This window comes from Emiliania huxleyi (assembly GCF_000372725.1).
Source record: "Emiliania huxleyi CCMP1516 unplaced genomic scaffold EMIHUscaffold_28, whole genome shotgun sequence".
Classification (NCBI taxonomy): domain Eukaryota; phylum Haptophyta; order Isochrysidales; family Noelaerhabdaceae; genus Emiliania; species Emiliania huxleyi.
Window position 1 is genome coordinate 676,724 of NW_005199926.1, and position 15,648 is coordinate 692,371.

Genomic DNA, 15,648 nt, shown 5'->3' on the forward strand with positions numbered 1-15,648 from the left:
ATCACCGCGCTCGCATGTCGCATCAACCCGCCCGTCCCCGGCGAGCCACGTCTGCACCACGCCCAACTTGCCGTTCACCGCCGCTGTCTCGATCTTTTTCGGCAGCGCGAGCGGCGCAGCCTGTCGCGCCGTTGAAGCGCGTCCGCGCCGGGAGGCGGCTGAGCCAGCTTTTGGTCGGCCAGGCATGAGGGCGCCGGGGACGCGCGCCGCGATTACTTTTTTGTGCATCTCTGTGGATTTAGGAGGCGTTCGCGTGGAGGAGGCCTGCGCAGGTAAGGACCGATTCGCCCGTGTCTTCGCTGGGAGGCGTAATTTGATTGATCGGAAAAGCGGCGTTACGTGCCCGTTGGCCGCCGAACGACACGCGAGGCGCCCGCCCCGGCGGTGAACGAGCGCCGTGGCCAATGAGCCGCGGCGTGCTGCTGCCCCTCTCGGCCGTGCTGCTGCTCCTCTCGTCCGTGGCGTCAACCTCTGCACTGCCCTCGCCGCCGCCACCGTCTCCTCCCCCGCCCGGCGCCGTCGCCATCGGCGACACAAACAAGGGTGGCACCATCCCAGCCTACGTCGCGTCAGCGCCAACACCACCGCCGTCTCCGCCGTCTCCGCCGCTTCTGCCGTCGCCGCCGTCTTCTCCGCCGTCTCCACCATCGCCGCCGCCGTACCCTCCAGCGCTCCCCGGCGCGACGTATGACATAGTCAGAGGCGACGGATCGGGCCGCCGACTCTACCCCGCCGCCCGCTCCGGAAGCCGCGCCAACCCCTTCCCGCCCGCCGACTGCAACTCCACCACGACGCAGACGGGCTGCATCGCGCTCCCGAGCACTCTGCCATCGCGAGTTGGAACGCTGCAACGGCCTGCTTGGGCTGGAACCCTGCACACCTCTCACCCCACATGCTTAACGCGCGAAAGCGGCGCCCGAGCATGTGACGACGGACTGCCCACTCTGCCTCGGACATCGGAACTTCCTGTGCACGGCGACGTCATTCGTGGTGAGCTCCAGCTTGCGGCAGAGGACCTTCCGGGTGGGAGCGTCACTCTTTTGCGGACGACGTCGGTCGCGCTCGGGGACGTGAACGGAGATGGCAAAGTTGACATCGTCGTTGCCAACAGTCCTGCGGAACTATGGTACGCCGGCGTACCAAACCAGCTGCTGCTCGGCAGCGCGATGGGCGGTTTTGAGGAGGCGGTGACCCTTATGGGCGGGAGCTTAACCACTTTGTCAGTCGCGCTCGAAAGCGAGTCGCAGTACTTTGATCGTGCGCAGCGAGGCTGTGTTGACTGCCCGGCGGCGGGCGTGCGCTTTGCCATTCTTTTGGGTATCGCTTTTGCTGCTGCAGGGGCAGGCGTTCTCTGCTACCTCGCACTGACCCGCGTTGCGATTCTCGGCCGTGCTGGAGCTCGCGCCGCGCACCGTCTCGCGCGCATCGAATTCAGCGTCGGCTTTCAGCCCAAGCTCAAGGTCCTGGTCAGCTTTTACCAGATTGGCGCAACGCTCGGCCCCGTGTATGGCGTGCGCCTCCATGAGAGCCTTACGCGCTGGACCAACATTATCGACATATTCAGATTGGATGTTCTTGGTCTGACCTACCCGGCTGCGTGCCTCGGATCGATGCACACCCGGCTGCTGATCACCGCACTGTGGCCAATTGTTGCGATATTGCTTGGCGCCGCCGCCCTTTCTTCCCACGCCATCGCGGTGTGGCTCTTATCTGGTCGCGCCGACATAGCCCGGCGCGACCTTGCTCGGGCAACGCTGGGCCGAATGCTCTACTTGGCCATCTTTGTAGTCTACCTCGTACTGCCCTCCGTCTCTCGCTCCATCTTCAAGGCGCGCCTGTGCGAGTCGTATGACATAAACGTCTTCACCGGCGCGCGGCGCAGCTTCCTCGTGGCCGACCTCGACGTCCTCTGCAGCGACGACGACCCGGTGTTCCGCGGGCTGGGCGCGATATTTTGGGCCCTCTTTGGTGTCTGGCCGGTGCTCGCTCCGCTAACCTTCCTCGCGCTGCTACTCTCGATTCGCCCTGCGGTACGGGCGAAACGTATCAGCCCTCTCGCCCGAGCGTGTCGCTTCCTCTGGCGCGACTATGACGCGGACTTCCTCTTCTGGGAGGTGTGGCGGCATGCTGTGCTCCCCTAGTGCCAGACATTGCTCTCGCGAGCCCTGCGCACGTCTACGTTAGGTGTTTGACCTCGCGCGCAAGCTCTTCCTCGCTTCGTTGGTGCTCTTCATCGACCAAGAGTACGGCTCGAGTAAGATGCTTCGCCTCGTCGTCGCCACCGTCGTCTCGGCCCTCTTCCTGGCCGCCCTCGCACTCGCCCGGCCCTTCAAGCGGTCCGATGATCTCTACCTCGCGTGCGTTGCAAACCTGCTGCTCACTTGCTGCTTCTGTCTTGGGACCGTGATTCAGCTCTGCGGCGAGGACAATGACCAGTGCTACCAGCTCGTCGGCCTCAACGACGCGCGCAGGGCCAGCGAGTTTGTCATCGGCCTAACGGCCGCGATGCTCGTCGCGTCACTGACAATCATCATCTTGAAAGCAGTCACCGCCGTCACCGCGCCCACGCTTCGCCTCGTCGCCACCGGCCGCGCTCCGATCCTCGAACTGCCGTCCGGCTGCCACTTCCACGGCTTTATCTCTCACGCGTGGGGAACTGGTCAAGACCAGACGCACACTGTAGTGCGGCAGCTGCAGCTGTTGATGCCCGGCGTCCGGATCTGGCTAGACGTCGACAACTTGGACGACGTGGGCAAACTCGAGGAGTCGGTGGCCGACTCGGCAACCTTCATCATCTTCCTGAGCGCCGGCTACTTTAGGAGCTGGAACTGTCGCCGCGAGCTGTATGCGGCGCTGGCCTCGAAGCGGCCGTTTATTGTTGTGCACGAAGCGGACACGGCCAAGGGAGGCGCCTCGATCCAGGCGCTCCGGGACGAGTGCCGCGAGAGCTGCGTCGAGGTCGCCCCACCTGCCTACCCCTCCTACAGCGGGCCAGACGAGGTGCTCGCGTGCGTATTTGACGAGGCGGATCCGATCGTGTGGGTGCGAGTGCACGATTTCCAGGTGGAGTCGCTCAAGGAGATCGCGCTGCGCATGCTTCGCCACACCCCGTACTACGCGCGACACAACAGCGAGCTCGCGCCGGGCGTCGCGGTGCCGGGCGAGGTTGGGCCGTTTGCCTTAAGCAGCCCAATCACTGTCCTTGTGTGTCGCGACAACAAGGGTGCCTTCGACGTGGCAAGGGAGGTCAAGGCGGTTGCGAGGGAGGGGCGAGGCTCTGCTGCGACCAATGCTGAGGCATTCACGATCCGCGAGGCGGATGACGCACTCGAGAGAGCCAATGCCGCACCGCTCCAGGGGCGCGCCGTATTGCTGCTTTACCTGAACGAGAAGACCTTTCTTGACCCGTCCGGCACCGTCGCGCGCATCGTGCAAACGGCAATGGACCGTGGCATTGCCATCGCTCCAGTCGCCGAGCAGGACCCTGCCAGCGGCGGTTGCGCGTTTCGGCAGTTTTTTCAACAGACGCCGCAGGTGCTGCAGCAGCCGCCGTACAAGCTCTTCGACACGCTGGCCGTGCCGCTCTACCCTTCCTCGCAGCACCGCAAAGTGAGCCTACGCCACGTACTCCGAGGCATGGGCGCCCAACCCCAAAGCGGCGGGGGAATGCGCAATGTGTTCACAGCCGCGGTGCTCTCGTGCGCACGGTGTCTGACGAGGAAGGACAGCAGAAGGATCGAACCAGCCGCAGCCGAGCCGCCTATAGATCGACAAAAGGTCGCTAGTCCCGGGGGAACGGCGTCGCTGCCCGAGCCTGCACCGCCTGAGGCTGCAACGCAGGGAGTCCCGACTCGAGCTGCGAGCTATGACGTGCAAGAGGAAGCGGACGCCCTCGCCCTGCACCGCGAGCGTGTGCTCAAGTCGTTGCGGTCCAGGCTGAACGCAACACAGGTCGCTGACTCTTTGCATACCCGCCATCGCGATGCTCCGGCGCCGCCCTTACCCGGAGGCCGCTCGTCAAAGAGCCCACCGCGACTGCGTCCACCGCCCCCGCCGTCTGGGCCTTCTCGCGAGGGCTTAGCGCTTGAGCGCATCGCCCGCATCCGCACGGCACAAGAGAAGCGGCTGCAGGTCCGTGCAAATAGCTGCAAATCCGTGCTGGCTCACGCGGAGGGGGCAGGGGGACTTGCAAGGGGCGGGGGCGTGGAGGGCGAACCTCTTGCGGCCTAGCGGGACCGAGTCAGTCAGTCAGTCAGTCAGTCAGTGTTACACACGTCCTAGCATGGACGACGGGGCACACGCACTCGCGGAACACACGGGGTATTACACACGAGCGAGAGAGGTAAAGAAATCTTTCAAACTGTGTGTGTGCCAGTCCGCGCCAGTCTGCGTCTTTCAAACTCGGTGTCGAACCACCAGCCCGACGCTCACTACAAGTGAGAGACACAAACAGGCTCACTGACCACACCGCCGTCCCCTCCTGGCACTCCAGCATGCCCGCCTGCGTCGACATTCTCGCGCCGCTCCTCGCTGCCGGCGACCTCCACACGGCCCGCTTTGCGGCTCTCGAGTATGCTATGCGGCCTGCCGCCAGCGCCGCGTCTCCCAGTCCTTGGCAGCAGCCGGCGGGCGGCACCGCGCTCGCAGCTTTTGACAAGGCTGCCGGCGACGAGTGTGGTGCCGCGTGGAGAGAGCTGCTCGACGAGTTCCTGCTCTCCGGAGAGCCAGCGCTCGCCACCGTTGCCGCGAAGCACTCGGCGCTGACACTGCCGCCTCCGCCACCGCCGTCCGCATCGCTCATCAGCATGGAGGACTATGATGCGTGCTGCTCATGGCTCGCTCGTGGAGGCGACGCGCCCCGGCGGTGTGGCGCGGCGTCGCCCGGCGGCAGCGGCTGCTCTCTCGCCAACGGCTCGACGGCTGCGTTGCTCTTGCCGATGCTGCGGGAGCCTCTAGTCAGTGTGATGCTACCGGGCCGACGCCTGCTACGCCTCGAGCAGGACAACCTTCCTGTGCCCCTTCGACGATCTCGCTGGGCTAATCTGGGCTAACTCTCGGCTAATCTCGCTGAATCAGGACGGCTTCCTGCGCCCCTTCGACGTCGCGACCGTCCTGTGGCCCGCAGGCTACCTGCTCGGACTCTGGGTGGCGGCGGAAGCGCGGCCAGGTAACCTGTAGCGCCGTCCCATCCCCGAGATGTAGCCGAGAGCCGATATTCAGCCGAGACGTATTGCAATAGCCGAGATAGGCCAGAGTCACTCAGCGCGCCCCAGAAACCGAGTCAGACCGGGTCAGCGAATCATTTCTGTAAATGCTTGGCAGGAGGTGGCTTGTCACGTGGCGAGCTGTGAACAGCGTCTCTTCACGGCTCGGCCTGTGAACAGGTGGGCTGCTGTGGCGGGGCGGCGACGGCGCAGAGAGCTGCCAGGTGGGGGGAGACGGAGGCGGCGGCGATGGCGATGGCGATGGGGATGGGGGTGGGGGTGGTGGTGGCAGCGGCGTTGGCGGCAGCAGGGCCGGCGGCGATGTCGGCGGCGGCGGAAGCGTCGCGCCTCCGCTCTCGGTCCTCAACTTGGGGGCGCGGCACTCGGCGCACGGGGCGTGAACGGCGTCTCTTCACACCTCCAGCCGTGAGCAGGTCCTCGACTTGGGATGCGGCACGGGCGCCGTGGCCTTGGCGGCCGCCGCTTCGCTCGGCGGCGGCGCTGTCGTGACCGCAACTGACCGCGAGAGTCGCTCTCTCGCTCTGGCGACCGCAAACGCGGCGCGGAACGGCCTCGAGGTGCGCCTCTCGCCCCTCGACTATGCGACCGACGAGGCGGTCGCCGCGTTTGCCGCAAGGCACGGCGTCACCGCACCCTCTCCTAGTACGGTCGAATGCAATACACCACTACACAACATGACGTCAGGCACGCCCCCTTCGACCTCGTTACCGGCGCCGCGCTGATGGAGCTGTCGACCTCTCCGCGCCTCTGGTCAGTGCTTCGCGCCCTCACAGCGCCCGGCGGGGCAATCGGCGTCGCCGCCAACGACGCCGAGACCGCCGCCGATGCCACCGCCGCCGATGCCACCGCCGCCGATGCCACCGCGAGCACCGAGGTGGTCGGACACCAGCGGCGTCGGAGGCGGGGGAGCCTGGTCGCGCTAGCGCATACCGTCGGCGCCGTCGCGTCGCCGCCCGAAGGGAGCGGCTTCGTCGAGGTGGCAAGGGTGGCGGGGCTCGGCTTTGGGCTGCACACGCGGTGGAGCGAGAGCGAGTCGGACTTTGAGGTGGTGGTGGCGCGCCGGGTAAAAAAATAAGAAGCCATCTACCAAAAGGAACTGCATGTGCATGTGCCTCGTCATGTGGCATATGTGCACGATGCATGTGCATGTTGAGTTGTAGAGCGTGACTGACGCGGGGTAAAGTTAAAAGTACGGGCAGCGGCTGACGGCCTGTGTGCAAAAGGTGTACACCGGCCGCGGCTCTCGATCTCTCGACCTCGGTCAGGCCTGCTCCTGCAGGTACGCGAGCGCCTGGGCGAGGCCGAGCGTGGCGGCGCCAGGGGCGGCTGCGGCTCCCGCCCGGCCGAGAAACTCTCCCACATCCGCTGCGAACTCGTCTGCGGGCAGCTCTCCGCGCTCCTCGCAGGTCAGCATCAGCTCCCACGCCTCTCGTAGCGGCAGGTGGCCCTCTGGCATGGCGGCGCTCGCCAAAAGGGACAGCCGGGCGAGCGCGGCCTCCCACCCAGCGCGCAGCTGCTGCTCACGCTCCGCTGTCAGCAGCGGCGACTCCTCGCGGTACCACCGGTCGACGACTGCCCCAATGTGCCGCCCGACCACAGCCTCGTCGGGCGGCCGGCCGGCCGCCGCCTCTGCCCGCCGCATGACGCAGACGCTCGCCTGCTGCTCCACTCCTGGGAGGCGCAGCGCCGTGTGCCGCACCTCCCAGCCGAGCTCCGGGCAAGATAGGACCGGAACGAGCAGCTCCGGCTTGCGGAACGAGACGACGACGTACACGCCACGAGGCGAGAGTAGCCACGAGCGCACATTGCAGAGGAGGCGCGCGGCGTCGTGCTCGACGATGGCGCAGTCCAGCATCCCCTTGTCCACGACAAGGTCGGCGAGACCTTGCGGGCAAGCGGATGCCAGCGAGTCGGCGTCGCACACGTCGCACGTCGCCCACGCCACCCGCCGGTGCTCCGATCCGTGCTGGGTTCGCATGGTCTCCGCGGTATGCTGCTCCCGATCCAGGCCCAAAACGCTCTCGTAGAGCGAGCCGAGGTGCAGCGGCAGCGTGGAGTTGCCACATCCGACGTCCGCCACGCGTGCCGTGCGAGGCAGGCCCAGCGCCTCGGGCGTGAGGAGCGGCGCGAGCTTATCCCAGCCGGCGACCCACTCGAAGGTGCCGCGGCGCTCGTCGACCAAAGCAGCCATTCAGGGTTCCCAATACCCGGGTACGGGTGGCCATACCCTGGGTTTTAGGGTAGAAAACGCGGCGGCCTGTTTGCGCTAGTGTCAAAAATCCCGCGCCACTGCGGGCGAATGAAGAGACCTGCGCTGCACAGCCGTCTGCGCGCTGAAATTCTATACGGAATCGATACGGGGGGGGGGGGGGTTTAGCAATACCAAACAACTCTAACACTCACACGTAATTTGGGGCCTGGAGCCCTGTTCACGCGCGCGCGAGACGTGCAGACAGGGTTGCCAGGTGAGAGCGAATGGCGCGGTTCACGCCTCGCACAACAGAGAGAGAGATGCGCTCTGCATGGTGGGACATAAAAGAGAGCGAGTACTTGGGCGAGTAGGCCGTGCGGTCGACGCTGCCGCGCGCGACTTTGCGCGCGAGGCGGCGCAGCTTGAGAACGGCGGTGGGCGAGAAGCCGCCGCCGAACGTCTCGTGGAGCAGCAGGTTGAAGTTGTTGCGCTTTGTTTTGTCGATACGTGGTACGTCTCTGAATCGCTCGTGGAGAGGAGCTACGGCCATTCTCCACTTGTGTTCGACGACGTCGTACATTGTTCGACGACGTCGAACACGATCGAGTAACCGCACGGACATTGCATGGGGCCAAGCCACCCTCATGTGACCGGACACTCGCGTCAATTGTCTCTGTGCGCATAACGTTTGTCTTCGGTCGTTGCATGGCCCGCGCGCGTGCGAACAGACAAAGTGCGAAAGGTCTCTCGAACAAAAGTGCGATAAAAAAATCTCGGGTCGCGGGCTACTCCGGGCTACGCCATGCCCGCCATGCCCGACGAGCCCGCCCAGACGCCGCTGCGCACGCTGACCACGGCGCTCGCCCGCGCGGCGGCAGTCGTGGACTCCGTCTCTCCCACGCTGACGAAAATCTTCCACTACGGCCTGGTCCCGCTCGTGCTGCTCCTCGGCGTGCGCAGCGCCGAGCCGCGCCCAAGGCTGCTGGACCTGATCCTCCCCATGTGATGCATCCACGCGTTGGAGTTTCTGTGCGCTATTAAGAGGCCTGAAAAGCAGTAGCGGGCGAATGCAGCAGTGAGCCGTCGTGATCGTGGCGTGCTCTAGCGCTGGTGGGCGCCGCACGCCCGATGTCTCATGTGAGTGGCGTCCGCGACGCGCCGCCTGCCATCTTTTCGTCCACCCCCTCTCCCATTCCGCGGCGTCGGCACTGTCCCGTACGTTAATTGTCAATATTTCACGCCGGCACCTCCGAGCTGCCCCGCGTGAGGCGACCCCGCGCGCCGCAGCGCATCTCTCGCGAGACTCGGCGCACGCGCCACACGCCCACGCCAGCGCATCTCAGACTCACTGATCACACGCGCGCCGGGGGGGGGGGGGGCGGCCGCGCGCGCCGTGACACCCTGCGCAGCAGACGCCAGACGTACACCAAAACAGCCTGAGACTGCGAGCCCGAGAGGGCTACGCGGCTGTTGTCGGCCTGGCCACATACGACGCCCGCCCGCCCCGGGCGCCACTGTGGCTGTGTGGTCCGCGAGGGGCGTGGCGCGCGTGCTCACAGAGAGGGCGGGTGACTGGCGGCGCGGCCCGCCTTCTGCGCCCGGGCCAAACGCCTTCTGCGTCAGAAGCCAAACGCCTCCATCAGGTCATCGGCCGTCGCGTCGCCCCCGTGGACGTCCACCTCCGAGGCGTCAAACTTGTGCAAGCCGCCCGCCGCCTTCTTGCCCGACGCCTCGAGCTCCTGCATCTTCCGCACGCGCTCCTCCTCCACCGCGGCCGCCTGAAGGGCGGGGGCGGAGTGGAGAGCCGTGGCGTGCGTGCGCGCCGTGGCGGCCGCGCATCGGCCGGGCCGCTCGGCCACCTCCTTGGCCTTGCGCGCCAAATCCTCCTGCTTCTTCTTGAGGTCCTCCGCTTCGTCAAACGCGGGGGGCGCCGCCTCCGCCGCCGGCGCAACCGCCGCGGGCTGTGCGGCGGCGGGCGGCTGCGCGGCGGCCGCGGCGGCGAGCAGCGATGCGAGCGCCTCGAGCGGCTGCTCCGGCCGCTCGCGCGCCAGCGCGTTGAGTGCGTCGTTGAGCTGCGGCGTGATTGCGTCCATGTACCTACAGGACCGCACTCACTGAATGGATTCCACTCTCCCGGAACGAATCGGTCAAGTGACGTGTCTCCACGCACCTACAAGAGGGGAGAGCCGGCTGAGCCAGAGTCGCCCGACCTGCCCGCCGCGTCAGCGCGGGCGGCGTCGCACTGCTGCAGCGCCACCCGCGGACCCCGCGCCTCGGCCACCGCCTTGGCAACCTCCTCCTTTGTCGGGACGTGCTGCGCCGGCGGCGGCGGCGGCTTCTCGCCCTTTTTGAGCTTTGGCGGCGGCGGCGGCGGGCTGACGAAGGGGATGAAGTCGACGCCGCCTGAGCAGGGAGAGCGGGCGCCGGCGTGGACTGAGCGGCTCGGGGAGAGCTCGGGGCGCCCTTGGGAGGGGAGGGGGGGGGGAGGAGGAGGCGTGTGGGTGTGTGGGGAGGGGGCGGGGGCGGCGGCGCGCCCATGTACTCCTGCAGCACGTCTGGTACGCGGATGCCGATGGGCGTCTGGTAGTTTTCGATGACGCAGCACATGGCGCGCTCGGTGGCGATCAGTGTCGAGTTGAGCATGTGGCAGTACCTGCAATGGCGGCGGCGGCGGCGGCGGCGGCCGAGGCGGCGGGGGGGGGGGGGGGGGGGAAGGAGGCGGGCGTGAGACGGCGGCGTGGGGCCGGCACAGAGAGGGCGAGGCTGCGAGGCTCGACTGTGCACGAGAATGCTGGAGCTGCTGCGAGGCTGCCAGGCCTGTGAGTCTGGCTACAAGGCGAGGCGGAGCTGCATCGCACTTCTTCTTGCCGTCATCGGTCTTTGTCTGACCGAATCGCACCTCGAGGCGGCGCGACTGGTAGTCGGTGCAGTTGGAGCAGGAGACGAGCTCGCGGTGCGCGTTCGAGCCGGGGAACCACGCCTTCGAGGTGAGAACAACAACCACGGGATTCGAACGATGCATGTCGTACAGCCGCGCCGCGACGTCCCGCGAGGAAGTGTCGTGTCTAGGAGGTGTCTAGGAGGTGTCTAGGAGGTGTCTAGGAGGTGTCTAGGAGGTGTCTAGGAGGTGTCTAGGAGGTGTCTAGGAGGTGTCTAGGAGGTGTCACGCCTCGAGGTCGTACTTCTTGGCCGCCGCGTCGTTGAGCTCGCCCGAGACGATGTTGACGACCTTGTATGGGATGCCTACCGGCGAGGTCAGGACCGAGGTGCGGCGAAGAGGCCGCGCGCCGGGCTGGACGAGGGTGCGGCGGTGCCCAGCGACTGGTAGAAGTCCATCGAGGTCTGAATCATCCGCTCCTGTTGACATGGCCCGGGCAGTGAAGCGCCGCCGTTCACAGCCTGCCGCGGCGTGGAGCGCCCTCAACGCCTGCTCGTCCCACGACGTCTTCCCCTCGGGCGAGGTGATTGCAAACTGCTCCACCTTTTCAAACTGGTGCACGCGGAAGATGCCGAGCTGGTCGCGCCTAGAGACATGTCCCGGACATGTCATGGACGTGTCCTGGACATGACTGCACGCGGAAGATGCCGAGCTGGTCGCGCCCGTGCGAGCCCGCCTCCTTGCGGAAGCAGGTGGAGTAGCCCGCGTACCTAGGGACACGGCCTCGACACGTCTCGGACATGTCCAGGACATGTCCTGTGGACGAGGAGCCCGAGACGTCCGGGACACGTCCGGGACACGTCCTGCTAGAGGTCGCGAGTAGCCCGGGGAGTGCGCACCGCTTGGGCAGCTGTTTGTCGTCGATCCACTCTCCGTGGTGGTAGGCGCAGATCGGCTGCTCCGACGTGGCGATCAGGTACTGGTCCTCGGAGGCGCCCGTCACCTACGCAGGCGGCGGCGGGGCGGAGGGCAGTGGGGGGCAGCAGTTGGGGAGGGAGGGCATGCGCTGGGTGGCGGTTTTGGTGGCGGTGTGGTGGCGGTTTGGCGGGCGTGGTCTCAGGCGGTGGCCGGCCCGAGGTCCGGGAAGGGCAGGACATGTCCGGGACATGTCTAGGACATGTCCGTGACATGTCCGTGACATGTCGGCCCGAGGTCCGGGAAGGGCAGGCGCCAACGCCGCTCCGCATCAGAGGCGGTGGCTCGGGGCGCTGGAGCAGGACGGGCGCAGCAATGCTCGCCGCCCGGAGGTGGGGGCGGTGGAGGAGGGGCAGCGCTGGGGCAGCAGCAGCGAGCCTTGTAGAGCTGCTCATCAAAGTCGGCGAGCTGTGCAACCTTGGACATGAGCGACTTGTTCATCACGAAGGGGGTCTGCAGCAGCGTCGCGCCTCGCGACGTCAGGAAGTGCATCGCGTACGAGATGAGCGCCTGGTTGAGCAGCACGCCCGCGCCGGTGAGGAAGTAGCCCCGCGAGCCGGCGACCTGGGAGCCGCGCTCGGTGTTGGCGAGGCCGGCCATCTGGATGAGGTCGTAGTGGGAGAGCATCCAGTCCTCGCGCTTGAACTCGCCAAACTCGTGCACCACCGCGTTGTGCTCCTCGTCGTCGTGCACCGGCACGTCGTCCGGCACGAGGTTGCCGATCTTGCCGATCGTCGAGTCGCGCAGCTCGATGCACTCCTTCTCCTTGGCCTGCAGCTGCGCGATCTCCTCCTCGATCGCCTTCTTCTGCTCGAGCAGCTCCGGCGGCGGCGTCTCCTTCTTCTTCATGAAGCCGCCGATCTCCTTTTGCGTCTTGCCTCGCGTCGTGAGCGCCTGATCGAGCGAATAGCGCGTCTTGCGCCACTCCTGATCGTACTCGATCACCTGGTCGACGAGTGCGACGTCGGCGTAGCGCCGCCGCTGCGACTCGCGGACGAGGTCCGGGTCGCCGCCCTGCTCGGAGCGGAACAGAAGGATGTCGAGCATAGGTGGAGAGGCGTGGCTGCCCAGCGGACTAAAGAAGAAATCAGTGGGCCGACCAAAATCCTGCTCGTGCAGGTGGGGGTGCGCCGAAACAACCCAAAAAAAAGGGGAACATAGCGTTTAGCGCTCACCCCGCCGACCCCATTCGGACACGCCTCATTGCTACCTACCTACCTACCTCATAAGACTCAAAGATCCTCCTTCCCGACAATCCCGTCCCGCGTCGTCGACGCCGTCGGGTTCTGAGACTGAGCAATGATGAACCGCTGCTCTTCCGCGGCGTTGCCCCTGACGGCAAACTCTCCTATCAGCACCCCAGAAGGCAGCCGTGCCCGCAGGGCCCTATTTGAGCAGTGTGCCACGCCGTGTCTCAAGTGAATGCGGGGCTGGGTGAGCCTAGCGCAGGGGAGTGTTCTCCGCCTTGCCGCGTCCGCTCGGACCCTAGCCCACCGACCCGGCCGGAGCGTGGCAGCGATCCGCTCCTGCTGCGAAGCAGGGTCCACAACTAGCACCTGGACAGGCCTCGCTGCCCGATTGTCCACAAACACGACCGCGCTGCCCGCGTACTCTGCCGACTGCGCCATCAGCTCATCGTGGTCCACCTTCCATAGCCGGAGACTGCTCAGCCTAGTAAACTCCTGAAACATGAGCCGACGCGACGCCGCGGGGTCCAAGGCCCGGGACGAGGCGGCCGGCGAGAAGTATGCACCATGGGGCAGGTGTCCAGAGTAGAGAACCATCCGGTTGAGGCGCACAGGGACGGATGCGTACTGCTCAAACTCGCCGGTGAGGTCCTCGGCCTCGGCCGGTAAGCTGAGGTTGGGATCGTGCTGGCGCCTGTACTTTTCCACGGAGCTCTGCATGGCAGCCAGGCACATGTACAGGTCGCCGGCCATCGCACAGCCCGACTCCTCGCACCCGCCGCACAGCTCCACCCCCTGCTCGGCGCCAGGCCGCCTCCTCACGCGCCAAAATGAGGTTCCAGAGTCGTCATACTCTGAGGTGAGGTGTAGGTTGAGCACCAAGTGCCCAGAATCGAGGTGGGTCAAACTGGTGGCTGGCCGATCCGACAAAAAGGCGAGCCGCCGCCACCCATCGGCACTCGCGTTGCCATCCGTCGGAAGAGGCTCGATGAGCTCGAGCAAGCTCCACTTTCCAGCCTGGCGGCTGAAGACTCCAGCTTCTCTCGCGAGAGCACGCGCCCTGGCTCGGGCGGCTGAACCAACTGCGCCTGTCCCGTGGAGGGCTGGCCAGGCATCGAGCAACGCATGCCGGAGCGGCGCCTCGCTGCCGAGGCGCATGCGCTCTCGGGCAAGGTGTGCCTCTGTCATCGAAAGCTTGCCCTGCGCGAGGAGGAGTCGTAGCGCCCGCCGAACGCAGGGTAGGTGTTCCCCCGATCCCAGCCGAAGGCTGGCCGTCACGTTAGTTTCTGAAGGCACAAAGATGCGGCCTGGGAAGCGAGAGCCCTCTGCACCCGGCAACGCCTGCTCGTGCACAAACGATGATGTGTCCAACGAGAGGAGCTCTGAGAGCGGCTCTGGGCAGAGGAAGCTGTCGATCACGAGGACCGGGTGCCTGCCGTTGCCAATCGAGAGAAGGTCTACGTCGGAGTCTGCAAAGCAACAGAAGTCGCGCGGGCTAGGCATCTGCATGGTTCGCTCGATTTTACTTGCGCAAAACTCGCACTTTCAAACTCGGTGTCGAACCACCAGCCCGACGCGCACTACAGTTAAAGCTCGTTTCGGCCCATTCCCCCTTCATTCGCCAGTCATTCGCCGCCCTCGGCGCTTCGGGGTGAAATCTCCCCGCGCCCGCCGGGGCGCCCCACCCACAGTGCCCAGACGCCAGAGGCGCTCTCTCTCGTTTGTGCGTACGTCTTTTTAGCTTACTGCGGGAGAAAGGGGAGGGGCAGATGTGCGCTCTATCTAGGCCCCTACCTTAAGGAAGGCCCTCGCGCGGCGTAGTGAGTGAGGGAGATCGGTTTACGGCTCAAAAAATAAAAACAAGATTTTCGTGCGTACGTACGGACGGACGGGGTGTGGAGGGTGAGTTGACCAGTGGCTGTGCGCCGGGCCCTCCTGCTCGGCTCCAGCCAGTAGACAAGTCTTGTCATCAACAGAGTAGATAGATCTGACCTCGGGGCCGATGTGATCAAGCGCTGGTAGCGTGGTTTGACCTCACACCCATGGTCTCACAGTGTGCTGGCAGTCGCCGAGCAGTGTCGCTCACACAAGCCGCAGCACAAGTGACTGAGGGCCAGTGAGGGCGAGCCCATCGCTATCACAGCTGTAGCAGCCGCACAGTAGGCTGTGTCAACTGTGCAGAGTGTGTGAGCAGCAGAGGAGCTGCTCTCCAGGCTTCAGGCGCAAAGAGCTGCAACCTGCATGCCACCGAAGGCGCTGTCGAGGTTCGCCGAGCGCGGCGCAGGTTGGGGGAAGCCGCCACCGACGAGCGCGTTGGACTTTTCACTCCGGGCAAAAAACGCGGCACAGCGGACGGTGCGGGGCGTGCCGCAAACTTAGCGGCGAGGCGCGGGACCGTCTATGTGTCAGCTGTGGCGAAGTGTGGGTCGCGTCCCCCCGATTTCCGTCAAGTCAACCCAGCATCCACACCCTTTAGGCCGTAGCACGCTTTTTCGCCAAAAAACAAATGGGGCCCGCGCGGCCGCGCGCCCGCTGTTTTGCTTTTGGCTTTTGCAAGCCCACCGTCCGAGCCATTTCTGGAACTGGATGGACGCAAATTCCAGCACCCCGTCCAGCGATAGCCGATACGGCTCCAACAGTGAGTCAATACACACAGCGTGCTGTGCGACTGCGCTTCTATGCGCCCCGTAGACACAACCGCACCGCAATGGCGGCATCACCCCCGCGTCTGCTGTCGCTCGACGCAGCCCGAAGTCCCCCTCCGCACCGAACCTCCGTCGAGGCCGCCGCTGCGCCAGAAGCGGGCGTCGCGGCCGGGCCCTCGACCGTGCCGCGTCCCCCGAACGCCTGCGCGAGCGGTCCAAGTGCGCGGTGAGAGCGGGCGGGCGGCCGGGAGGGGGGGGAGGGGGGCACACGACGCGCCTGCTCCGGGAGCACGAACACGTGGGAAACTACTTCCCCCCCACGACGATGATGGGGTGCCCGACCGGCATGTTGCGGAGCAGCGTCCAGACGGTGTACAGGGCCTGGCCTCCGAGCAGTGCGTAGCCGACACTGGGCTTGAGCTTCCAGTTGCCCACCTGGAGGATGATGAGGAACATGGCAAGGAAGCCGACGAGGAGGATCATCGGCTCGCCGAGCTCCGAAAAGTCGGGGCACTGAATAGAGGGGGGGGGGGGAGTGAGAGGAATG

General features: G+C 65.9%; 5 protein-coding genes across 5 annotated transcripts in view; 2 read left to right on the forward strand and 3 right to left on the reverse strand.

Annotated features, from left to right (window-relative positions):
- Nucleotides 1-404: 404 nt before the first annotated feature.
- Nucleotides 405-4,088, forward strand: EMIHUDRAFT_207102 (hypothetical protein; the record flags this gene model as incomplete). Its single annotated transcript, XM_005776412.1, has 5 exons — nt 405-458; nt 1,002-2,114; nt 2,185-3,609; nt 3,829-3,929; nt 4,010-4,088. 5 exons carry the CDS (start codon nt 405-407, stop codon nt 4,086-4,088), a joined length of 2,772 nt encoding a protein of 923 aa, XP_005776469.1.
- A 405-nt stretch (nt 4,089-4,493) lies between these two features.
- On the forward strand, nt 4,494-6,406 carry EMIHUDRAFT_207103 (hypothetical protein; the record flags this gene model as incomplete). The annotated part of the gene is made up of 6 exons (XM_005776413.1): nt 4,494-4,924; nt 5,001-5,167; nt 5,385-5,428; nt 5,639-5,867; nt 6,185-6,288; nt 6,386-6,406. The coding sequence occupies 6 exons, from the start codon at nt 4,494-4,496 to the stop codon at nt 6,404-6,406; spliced, it is 996 nt and encodes a 331-aa protein (XP_005776470.1).
- Nucleotides 6,391-7,100, reverse strand: EMIHUDRAFT_354605 (hypothetical protein). The gene has a single exon (XM_005776414.1). It carries the CDS (start codon nt 6,865-6,867, stop codon nt 6,487-6,489), a length of 381 nt encoding a protein of 126 aa, XP_005776471.1. The 5' UTR covers nt 6,868-7,100; the 3' UTR covers nt 6,391-6,486.
- A 2,176-nt stretch (nt 7,101-9,276) lies between these two features.
- On the reverse strand, nt 9,277-12,316 carry EMIHUDRAFT_421500 (Seryl-tRNA synthetase; the record flags this gene model as incomplete). Its single annotated transcript, XM_005776415.1, has 10 exons — nt 9,277-9,513; nt 9,660-9,819; nt 9,951-10,069; nt 10,275-10,396; nt 10,586-10,659; nt 10,731-10,773; nt 10,844-10,930; nt 11,007-11,064; nt 11,194-11,297; nt 11,687-12,316. Coding segments are annotated over 10 exons (1,632 nt in total), but the record flags the coding sequence as incomplete, so codon positions are not given.
- Nucleotides 12,317-14,908: 2,592 nt separating this feature from the next.
- Nucleotides 14,909-15,648, reverse strand: part of EMIHUDRAFT_354606 (hypothetical protein) — a 1,889-nt gene continuing 1,149 nt past the window's right edge. The window contains exons 4-5 of the mRNA XM_005776416.1: nt 15,379-15,614; nt 14,909-15,303 (exon numbers count right to left, since the gene is read on the reverse strand). Of these exons, the coding sequence (XP_005776473.1) occupies nt 15,408-15,614 (207 nt within the window). The 3' untranslated portion in view covers nt 14,909-15,303; nt 15,379-15,407. The remainder of the gene's footprint in view (nt 15,304-15,378; nt 15,615-15,648) is intronic.